Source organism: Odontomachus brunneus, unplaced genomic scaffold (assembly GCF_010583005.1).
Source record: "Odontomachus brunneus isolate Ranch 3 - 2012 unplaced genomic scaffold, Obru_v1 Obru_scaffold_116, whole genome shotgun sequence".
NCBI classification, from domain to species: Eukaryota; Metazoa; Arthropoda; class Insecta; order Hymenoptera; family Formicidae; genus Odontomachus; species Odontomachus brunneus.
Window position 1 is genome coordinate 1085415 of NW_022639566.1, and position 12429 is coordinate 1097843.

Below are 12429 nucleotides of genomic sequence, written 5' to 3' on the forward strand. Positions count from 1 at the left end.
ATAATGCTTCATACACACACAGAGTATATTGTAAAAATACCCATCAAGATATTGTTACAGCATAGTGGCATCACCAGTCCCCGTATGATCGTTGAAGTTAAGCAATAGCATGGTCATTTAAAGATGTGGTGCCCCTCACACGGGATCGAAACCACGCCGCATCTCACGAATAAATTTCTTTTTATTATTTAGACAAAATATTTCATTATCCTCAATCTATTTCAATTAATAATGATTTTGCAATAAATTTTTCTAAATTTGTATTAAAATACAAAAAATGTCTCTTGGATGTCTTATATAACGTCTTCCGGATGTCCAATATGGCGTTCTATAAGAAGTCCAAAATCGGGATATTAGACGCCTTAAAGGCATCTTTAAGACGTCTTTATGTCAAATTAATAAGGCGTCCATAAACTTTTTTAAGTGTCTTTTAGACGTCTTTAAGACGTCTTAATGTTCTCTGGGTTTAATTGAGCACATTTATAAAATATTCTGAAAACTTTCCTTTTATTTTTACAATGAATAAATACTCATAAAGTTAACGTGATAAAATCACGTAGAAAGGTAAACTAAAAAGGAAGATTGCATGTCACGTTAATTTTACAGTTATTTATTAATTATTAGAACAAAAAGAAAACTTTCGGATTATTTTACAAATGAGTTCGAATGAATCGGTCTCAATGGTCATTTTTTCTATGAACATACTTTTTTATTTCAGCATATTTTACAAAAATTTTAAGCATATGTTTTCTAACGTTATCAATCAAAAATTCCGCAGAGATAGACCAATAGCCTTCGTAGCATATTTTAAAGTTATTGAAATTAGTGAGATCGGCCTTATTATGCATAATTATTTATAATTTTATCTGAGTTTCAAATTTTCTATTAATATGACGCATGAATGTATTGTATTATGATATGTACAATAAATTATTTCTCCCTCATTGTTGCATATGAAATAGTCACTCATTGCGATCGATTCACCTCGACTGGTTTTAAGAATATCGCGTCGGAATAAATCCGCTAATTTTTAAAATATAAGACAATATTCGTTGCACGGACTCACCGATCATAACTCGCGCTGGCACGGCATTCCATTCGAGCCAGAATGTGATGAAGGAGCTGGTTACCAGAATAATGCCGGGGATGAAAACTGTAGTGAAGTAGAAGGCGCGATCCCGCGTGAAGATCAGGTCCACCTTCAAGCAGCTGTAATTACCTAAGTCATGCACACGCATCTTCATTTTCCATGTTGGCGCAAAGATCGATGGGGATTCGTATTTTTGGAGAGAGAAAGAAGTTACTTTATAAATATCGATTTTTGTGAATAGACACAAATCACATTAATAGACATACATTTCGGATACTTTCAAATATTGAGCGTTACCCCTCTCTTATTTGCTATTTATATATCTATTTTATATATTATATTTTGCTTTACAATAATAATACATTTAGAAAGATATCGCTTATATGTGTGTATGGACGTAACATGGTACTTATTAGAATTAGATATATTAAGGTAATAAAAAATATGACATAATGTTTTTGTTGCGTAACTAATAACGAAGTTGTTCGAAGGCGTGTACTTTATTATACGAAGAGAAAGAAAAGAAGTAGAAAACAGCGTATATAATTATCTTCAATTTGTGGCGACCAAACTCCACGAAAGCATTTCAAGCTTAGCAAAATACTAATGTGAGGGTTTTAAAAAAAGATCTCAAAAGGCTGGCAGGCATAAAGGAACATCTACTATTGGGAGGAACATCAAACTAACGATTCTCTTACGAACAATCCTACATCTAATGCATTTTCTGTCATTTATTTTCGTTCGTCAATTTATTTTTTACATCGGAAAAACACAGGCATCTGTTCGATAATTACGACACGAGCAGTTCATGCCGATGACATTCGATATACATCGTTGTGTACACTGTCAAGTAATTTGAAGCTCCCGTCTTATTTGGATTTGCTCTAGGAATTAAGTTTAAGCGGAGTTCTCGTTTCGCGTTAGAAATATATCTATCTAAGAGAGCGGTTAGATAAAAGTTTCAGTGTGGAAACATTGCGCAAATAAAAGTATAAACGTATGAAGACAAAGCGAAGCTTTGCAACTAGCCAACGCAAATAATCACAAATAAAACACCGGTAAAAAAGTCATTTACTCCAATCTCACGACCCATGACCAATCGCGTCCAAACAAAATTCATATAGACTCTATAGCATTTTATTATATAAGCTCAATAATTAAGCATGGAAATCATAACAATAACAGAAGCTAAATGAAATATAATGATATATATTTTATAGAAAGAAAATTTCCCCTCTCTTTCCCTGCGTTTATTCTTCTCTCAAAGACCTGTGACGCAATGAAACAGGTATGGAAGAGTGAATTGCCGGCGCTTTAGCGTTTATAATGATTTAATTACAGATTTAACGACTTTTATACGTGGTAAGTACATCTACTTATTGTAGATGTTTACTTATTGTACCAGCTGTGCGGCATTTTGCACCGCAAATCAATACTATATGCGAAGCAACATTGAGTAATCTACTTGGGGCGTCTTGGCATCTCGAGTTTGGTAAGCTTGGTCCTGTCTCTCTCTCCCTCACTGCTCTTCTTCGAATAGCTTTATCAGACATATTAGATTCGCGTCGAACAGATAGAAGTAATTTACCTTGCTCCTCAAACCTGCGCTGGCACAGCGAGCACTTAGAGTCTCCAAATTCATCGAACTGGTCCTCGTAGTCGACCATGATCTGTCCATCAGCTGCAACAGAACAGCCCACGATCTTCCTATCTTTTTTCCGTTTTTCTTTCTCTTTGGTATTTTTCTATCTGCTTCTCTCGAAGAGAGGGATAGACTTCCATAAAACCCGAAAGTAATGCTTAGGCCGTATTGAGAACCAATCTGATGGTTTTCCTTTTGACGTGCGAATTTTACGAGTCATTTTCTAAAAGCCATCGCCGCTTTATCTTCGTGATATTACATTCTAAACGCGATTGCGACAAACTTTTTCTTTTCTCCCGTATATGACGAATAATAACATATATGTCAATGAATGAATGATACACCAAGGCAATCTTAGACCAAGGCAAGTTAGTCTGGAATAATGCAGTACGAGTTAAAATTGGTGTTGCGTGCAACGCAAGACTGAGTAATCGTATAAATGACAGAAGAAGTAAATGTCATAGAGAAATACACAAAATCGGCGAAAGTTTCTAGAACTGAGAAGCTAAGAGGCCAGAGATGATTTTGAATGTCATCTATATATGTTCCCTTCTGTGTTTTATCGAGAGTCGCTTCATCTACCCGGAAACCTTTAGCACGATGTAATAGCACGTTTTTCGTTGTGAACAAATCAAGCATACCCGCTTCCGCCATGGTTAAGTCCTTTAGGGCGAAACATATTAATTAATATATTATCTCACGATGAATTTACTCTCGGTTATTTTTTCTTTTTTTAATTTTTTTAATATTTGCACATTTCTTAATGTTTTTTTATAAATGTTCTTTCTACATTCGCATTTTTACAATCAAATATTTGTTACGTCTATGACAATTGAAAGATAGAAGTCTGTAATACGAGAAGCACGATAATGTTTAGTAAAATGAGAATAAACTGCTTTGATAGAAAGAAGTCTTTGTTAATTTGATGATTTTTCAGGTGTCAATATGAAAAAGTACGTAGCCAAAAAAATCGATAAATCTGACATGCTGCAAAGTTCCACGCCTCAAAGTCGAAAGCCTCTCGCCGCACCCGGACGATCAAGAAGCCATCTATAAAGTCCATTAGCTTGGCAGCAAAGTCAATCGTTTCTCTACACACACGTAAATCCTAATTTCTATCGTAGCAGAAGCCATCACGAACGAATAAAGTTCTTGTGTTACGGCGAAACACAACTCTATGTTTGTCACACGGCAAAGTAGCACGACGAGCTTCGCAGTTTCCTCGGATTCCTTCGCTGTAGTTGTCGATACCGCAGCAAACGGATCGATTGCAAGCGCGAGAAGGCGAAGGAAGGACGTCTTCGGGAATAAAGAACGCTCAATGATGAGTCATCGTAAGAAAGAAAGCCTCACCCCAAAAGCAAACCACGGCGGGCTCAGTTGAAAAGCGAGACAGGATCCAAGGTTGCCAATATGCATCTTCTAGGGCAATCTAGGGGTTCTATATATATGTTCGTATGTGTCATATACTTGTCAAAATATAATATAAATACTACACGACGTCAACTAACAAACGGGAAGAAACAGCATGAATATTCGATCATAACTACATCACATGCACAAGTGATTCTCTTGTGCGTCTATATGTATAGTTATAAATGTCTATGTGCTCGTGTATCGTTTTGTGCGCAGCACTTTCACAAATTTGTATATTTTCGACAGATCTATATATAAAAAAATACAAGAAAGAACACACACGTAAGAAAGAAGAGAAAGACTTTTTGAAAGGGTAAAAGGTAACGAGTGAACGTATCACTTAGACATTAATTTACGCTGTTAACATCTTTCTATCGTATAAAATCAAATAAAATTACTATGATGCATTTAACGACTCCGTACGTATATACATACCGGAAGTCACATAGTATCGTATGTAAATCTATCGTATATATAGATTAATAGATATATATAAATATCCACTCTTTCGAGATAAAGAAGTACACGTGATTATTAACGACGTGTCGACGTGAAAGTAAGATATCGCGCGAAAAAACATATTATAACCCCTGTAAAATGCTCTCTTTGCTGAAAAAAAAAAATCAAATAAAAACGCCAACTACGCTTTAATTTTGCTTAAAGTATTAGGAAATTAAGCGTGTCACGTATTCCACAAAAACAGAACGGTCAACATACGTTGCTACATAATTTCCATGCGTGCAAACTTACCTTTTAGGCATATCTCATTAAAATCAAGTGCTCCATAAAAATCACCAACGACATAAATCGTTCCCGAATAAGTGAGATTAAAGTAGATAACAAAAACAATAACAACGATGAAATTAAGATCACATTTGAGTTTTGGATTCGTTGTCAAAGGATACTTATCAAAATCGATGTTTTAAGGATTATCTGAAGTGAAAGTTGAAAAGTAAATTTCATACACACGGATGGTATCTCAAGACAAAATTGCCATTTCCGCTTGCCGATTATTTACGTTTGCCGATAAAAAACAAATGAAATTAAGGATGCTTTTTGGCAATGACCTCGTCAAATTTATTAATCGCAAGGTAACGCGTCGCCAATAGAAACATATATTAAATGCAAAAATTCAAAGGATGCACGTGCTTTGATTTAATTACTAAAGACCGTATAAATAATTAATAGTCTTTATTTTTAATATTAATAGACTTTTATTATTAATATATTTTTTAATATCAATAGACTTTATTTGAAATTTGTCTTATGTGATATTTTGTGTAATGCATTTTATAAAACATTTATAACAAAAACTATTCAGGTCTGAGTTTAAAGATCAAGTTATAGATCAAGTTATATTAGATAAACTTATGTTAGAGTTTTTCATTTGTATTGTGTGATATTCGTTACATTATGTTTGTAATCGTTATTTAACTAAAAAATTTCTCTGACTCGAAAGCCCGTATTAATTTTAAAACTGTAAACATTAAAAAATTGAATCCTAAATATAGATAAATTTGGTAATTGTTTACATTAGAAGAGTCACCTTCGATGAGTTCCTTCTTGATATATATTATCAAGATATTATCTCTAAATAACATTCAAAAGATTTTATGCATCGCTCATTGATTAAAAAGTTATTAAAATATTTTTTTATAAATAAAGCGTAATTTTTGCACACAATGTATATGGAAATATGATAAACAGTATATGCCTTTCCCTCGCATATACGTGTACTGTTTTCCATATACACTGTGTGCAAAAATTATATTATATTATATAAATTTATAAAAAATTTTTTTAAATAACTTTTTAACAAACAATGAGCGATACATAAAACCTTCGAAATGTTACTCAGAGAAATATCTTTGATATTATATGTTAAAGAGGAATTCACCAGAGGTGGCTCCTCTAATGTAAACAATTACTATAAATTTTATCCAAAGTCTTTTCTTTTACTCATAATTCCCGAATAAATTAGCGAAATTTAAAGTATCAAGGTAAAAATTATCAAGTAGTATGATGCTATTAATTTGTAATTCAATAAAGTTGAAGAAAGTTAATAAAAAACAAAATATATGTTTTTAATAATAACGTTATAATAAAAAACAAAATATATGTTTTTAATAATGACGTTTGGAAAGTTGTTCCTTGGTAAAAAAATTGATAGAGAATGATAGAATAAAATTCGGGTGTAGTCCGAAAAGTACTCACCTCCGATTATTTTTAAACAGAATATTCTTACGTATTTTGACGCTCTGATTACGAATATCATAGTGAAAATTGGCGACTACTTGATTTTCATAGTAAAAACCATAAAATTATAGTTTTTTATGTTTATCTCAGTAAATATGAAAAATCATGACAAATATTTTAGACAAAAGCTTTAGATCTCACAGAGATAAACATTTTAGGTTCTATATATTTTCACCGTACGAATAATAATTTTCGAGGAAATGCAGTATAAAGACAGTAACCGCGTTAACGTCTATCGTCGTTATGGTTAAAAAGTGTTTAACTTTTTTTCTTAATAACTTTTTAATAAACAATGACCGACAGCTAATGTGACAATAGGTAGGGTTAGGTTAGTTTGGGGAGGGGTGCGAGGGGCGCAGCCCCCCACTAATCGTTCGATATTTTTCCCGTGTTGCAAAATGTTAAAAATGTTAAAAATGTTCTTAAAAAAAATTGTTAGAGTTCTTTCATAACTGTAAGTCCTTTTTCCTTTATTTCTTTTCGCCACGATTCGGGGGAAATATACTGTCTACATGGCGAAATAACCCGCAAAAGGGATTCGCAGAAATCGAGTCTAAAAATCGTAACAACTCTGTTACGGTCTTTATACTCGATTTCCTCGAAAACTATTATTCGTACAGTGAAAATATATAGGGCCTAAAATGTTTATCTCAGTGAGATCTAAAACTTTTGTTTAAAACATTTATCATGATTTTCCGTATTTACTAAGATAAACGTAAAAAACCATAATTTTTATGGCTTTTTTATGGTTTTCACCATAAAAATCAAGTAATCGCCAATTTTCACTATGATATTCGTAATCAGCGCTACAATATACGTAGAAATACTGAGCTTAAAAAAAATCAGGGGTGAGTATTTTTCGGAACTTTATCCATCAACTTTTTTCACTAGGATTGTAGATAAATTTTATCTATGTTTAGGGTTCTAAGATTAATTATTGTTTTCCTCTAAATAGAAATGCGTGATGGTTACGTTTCATCACAATGTAAAAGATAGTAATATTATAATTTCAACTTAATACTTCTTTAAAAATCATTATGTAATTAACATAATATGAGCACAAGATGTACATAAATGATGTAAAAGTATGTTTATATGTTCTTGACTGATATTGATTGATAATGAAGATTACATGTAATCTACAAGTGATGTAGAAATGTCTAATTAAATTGTCGCAGAAATATCTAAAAGCCTTTGTTTAAGAAACTACTATTATAATTGTATAAAATATATAAAAATAATTGAACGTTCTACTTAAAACTTCTATAATAAGAGGGTTATGATTCATTGGATTAATGACTATTTTTATTGTTCTAAATATATCTATTTTTATTGTTCTAAATATATCTATTTTTATTGTTCTAAATATATCTATTTTTATTGTTCTAAATATATATTATATTGATTTAGAAAAATTTCAAAATTTTGCCTGACAATAACATAAAATGATGCTCATTATAAAAGCTCGTCGCCAAGACGGCTAAAGCTATGATTTTTCGATTGTCTGATATTAATCAGTTATTTGAAAGTCAATCTTTTGCTAGTCAGTCGCCAGACACACACACACATACACACAGACACAGGGTGTCTCACACTCTCCTCCGGGCATTTTGTGGGGACGTAGAATGGGTTGATGTGAACATAACAGTCTTATACCGTTTTGCGATATTCGCAATAATAGTCGAGATATTAATTAAAAAAGATTAAAGAAAAACGCACGCTAAATGGTAGAAGACGGACCGCTCGAATCACAGCGCGGCCCAATAATAAAGCGCGCGCGATGATTGGAAGACAATACACCTCTGCTTATTCTTATCTCGGCGCAGTGCGGCAAAACGTAGGAGCGCAGCGGTATAAGTATAGGCAGTGGTGCATTGTCTTCCAATCACCGCGCGCGACAGCTGCGCTATATTACTGGGCCGCGCTGTGACTCGAGCGGTCCGTCTTCTATCATTCAGCGTACGTTTTTCCTTAATCTTTTTTAATTAATATCGACTATTATTGCGAATGTCGCAAAACGGTATAGGACTTTTATGTTCACATCAACCCATTCTACGTTCCCACAAAATGCTCGGAGGAAAGTGTGAGACATCCTGCGTGTGTGTGTGTGTGTGTATATATATATATATAGGGTGTCTTAAAAATATGGGAACTCCTGAATATCTTTTTATAGTGAAATTTTTCGATAAAACTTTCAAAACAAAAGTTGTAAGATTTCAAAAGTTGAATCTGACGAGGACCTTAAAATTGACCTTAAGTTTGACGTTGAAGGTCATTTCAAGGTCAACTTTATTTTTTCAAATAAAACATACATATTTTCTTGACGGATTCGGAATTTACGCTAAAAACTGAGAAACTTTTATTTGAAATATTTTGTCAAAAAATGCTCCCTTTGACCTTAAAATGACCTTTGAACTTCACGGTTTTTCTTAAAAATATGGGAACAATACCATCAGCGGTCGCGCAATAGCGGATGCTTTGACTTCGAAATGACCCCCGATGATCATCCTGACCTAAGGGCCAGAGTTTCCATTTAAAAAATATTAATTAATTAAAAATAATAATTAATTAAAAAAATCCCATTAAAAATATGGGAACCCTAAATATTTTTTTATAGTGAGGTTTTTCGATAAAATTTTCAAAACAAAAGTTGTAGGATTTCAGAAGCTGAATCTGATGGTGACCTTAAAATTGACCTTGAAGGTCATTTCGAGGTCAGCTTAATTTTTTTAATGAGGACCCTGACCCTTGGGTGAGAATGACCATCGTGAATCATTTCGAAGTCAAAGCATCCGCTATTGCGCGACCGTTGATGGCATTGTTCCCATATTTTTAAGAAAAATCGTGAAGTTTAAAGGTCATTTTAAGGTCAAAGGGAACATTTTCTGAAAAAATGTTTCAGACAAAAGCTTTTCAGTTTTTAGCGTAGGTTCCGAATTTGTCATGAAAATATGCATGTTCTATTTGAAAAAATAAAGATGACCTTGAAATGGCATTCAAGGTCAAACTTAAGGTTAATTTTAAGGTCCCCATAAGATTCAGCTTTTGAAATCCTACAACTTTTGTTTTGAAAGTTTTATCGAAAAAACCCGCTCGACAGGGCAGGCTTCTAGTAGGTGCGTATGTATAGAGGGTGTCTCACACTCTTCTCCGGGCATTTAATGAGAACGTAAAATGGGTTGATGTGAACATAAAAGCCCTATACCGTTTTGCGAAATTCGTAATAATAGTCGAGTAATTAATTGTGAAAAATTAAGGAAAAGCGTGTGCTGAATGGTAGAAGATGGACCGCTTGAGTCACAGCGCAGCCCAATAATATAGCGCGCGGATGTCGCGTGGCGATTGGAAGACAGTGCACCACTGTCTATACTTATATCGCTGTGCTCCTATATCTCGCCTCGACGCGTGCGGCAAGACGTAAGAGCGCAACGGTATAAGAATAGTGGTGCGTTGTTTTCCAATTGCCACGCACGACAACCAATTCTACGTCCCCATTAAATACCTGGAGGAGAGTGTGAGACACCCTGTATATAATAGGAACATATGCACCCACTGCGAGCTAGCTCTGTTGGGCGAGCGCGCTTGCTGGCGAGTAGTATGTGTGCGCGCGTGCGTATGCAACTTCCATGTTTTTGTATAAACGGTTTCTAAAATTTACATTCTATTCATCGGATTTCTTTTGTTAATAATTTTTTAATAAACAATGACGGCTAAAATCTTTTGATTGTGACTCAGGAGGGCCAGGTCTATAATGTCAACACCAATACCATTGGAGGATGGTCCCCTATTCAGCATTTTTATTAACTTTTTTTTCAAATTTTTTCCGCGGCACTTTGCAAAAAGTTTTCATATAACAAAAAAATAATTCCTATCAAGTTTGAATTTGATCGGATAACGAGAACTCGTGCCCCCGGATCGTTAAACATTGGAGTACTCTTGTATTAAGTTGTCTACGTTATCAATATGGTTTTTAAAGCGTATTTTCCACAAAAATCGCCATAGAGGACTTTTCTTTTTCTTCCTACATCGTTTGAGATCTTGTAGTCTCATCGAAACAATTAGATAAATTGTTGATGACTAAAAAATAAAAATAAATAGTTATTGTATTTATTGTTTGAGCTACAACAAATCATGTATGGAATATAAAAATTGCAATAATATGTTTGAAGGACAAAATAAGTGTAAAACATGATACCTTTCATGTTTTTATTAATAAAGAAACTTTTTTAATTAAATATTACATAATAATTAATAATCTCGTAGTTCCTAATCTTATGTTGGGAGGTGACTATAAATGTACAGTCTGTTTGATAAGAACGTATACGGCGAAACTTGATAAATAATTTATTGAAGTGATTTGGAATAAAATATACATATACTACTTAATTAGAACTGTGATGTTTTATTATTATTAGTAACTTGTCCAGTCGCCTTCATTATTAATAATTGGCAGGCATTTCAGAGGCATACTTTCAACTAATTTTATGGCATGTTCTTCAGATAAAAATCTCCATATTAATCGAATTTGTCGAACTAATTCCTTGACAGACTAAATTTTTTTGTCCACAAAGTCATTCATCAAGGACCAAACGTTTTCGTTAGGATTTGCATCCGGTGACTGTGATGGCCAATTCAGTAATTCAACATTATTTTCTTATTTCCACGTGGTACAAAGCCGACTTCCATGTTTAGGATCATTGTCCTATTATAGTATCCATTTTTCGTTTCTCCTTATAAATCATGTTTGAGCAGATAGTAATAAAACCTTCTCATAAATTTTGACCATTTTGCTAACGTTTAAGTTGTTTGTGAAGATATGCAAACTGCCAAATCCTTGCGTAGACCCACGTTTCGGTAAGTTATCGACATTATTCACATCTAAATAGCGATTCACCCACTTATTTACAAATGCTTTTGATTTTCTCATGTACTTAACAGCCACTTGACGTGACATTTTTGGTCCTTTCGGATGTATACAAAGAAACACGGCTTCAAAACACGGTGTGTATTTAGCACTCATAGCGAAATATATATTTTTATCACGAAGATCGAATGACAACTAAAGCTTTATCAACAAAGCATCTTAGGCGAAAGGTGCCTCTACCGGTTCTTGTTTGAATTTCCCATCTACCCGTTTATATGTAAAAGTTTAGCCAAACACGCTCTTATCAAACAGACTGTATAATAAACCGCGGGTTCGCAACGTTTCCCATTGTCTGAACGCGTCAAACAAAATATAAAGAAATAGCATTCTTTCGGTAAAGTCTGTCCCTTTCTAACGAAGGCTGCCTTATTCCCGCCACAAAACCACGATAAGTGGTAGGAATAAAACAGCCTTCGTTAGAAAGAGACTTTTTACCGAAAGAATGTTATTTGTTTATACTGTTTGTCGCATACAGACAATAGGAAACGTTGCGAACCCGTCGCCTAGGTATTATACATCTATGGTTCCTTCCCAACATAAGATTAGGAACCACGACATTATTAATTATATTATGTAATATTTAATTTAAAAAACGTTTCTTCATTAATAAAAACATGAAAGATATCATGTTTTATACTTATATTGTCCTCCAAACATATTACTGCAACTTTTATAGTTCATACATAATTTGTTGTAGCTCAAACAATAAATGCAATAACAATTTATTTTTATTTTTTAGTCATCAACAATTTGTCTAATTGTTTAAATGAGATTGTAAGATCTCAAACGATGTAGAAAGAAAAAAAAGTCTTCTAGGGCGATTTTTGTGGAAAATACGCTTTAAAGACCATATTGATAACGTTGGCAGCTTAATACAAGGATACTCCAATGTTTAATGTCCCGGGGGCACGGGTTATCCGATCGATCTCAAACTTGATAGGAATTATTTTTTTGTTATATGGAAACTTTTTGGAAGGTGCCGGGGAAAAAAATTCGAAAAGAAAATTTTCATTAAGAATAAATAAGGACCACCCTTATATATATATATATATATATATATATATATATATATATATATATATATATATATATATATATATA

General features: G+C 33.3%; 1 protein-coding gene across 15 annotated transcripts in view; it reads right to left on the minus strand.

The window, feature by feature from the left end:
• LOC116849465 (glutamate-gated chloride channel) overlaps positions 1–12429 on the minus strand; it is a 157035-nt gene that overhangs the window by 96979 nt on the left and 47627 nt on the right. For 8 of the 15 annotated variants that reach the window (XM_032826606.1, XM_032826608.1, XM_032826607.1 and 5 more), the window contains 2 exons: positions 2679–2771; positions 1067–1219 (listed from right to left, as the gene is read on the minus strand). In XM_032826606.1, coding sequence (XP_032682497.1) covers positions 1067–1219; positions 2679–2771 — 246 coding nt within the window. The remainder of the gene's footprint in view (positions 1–1066; positions 1220–2678; positions 2772–12429) is intronic. The other 7 variants (XM_032826610.1, XM_032826609.1, XM_032826615.1 and 4 more) reach the window with 1 other exon arrangement.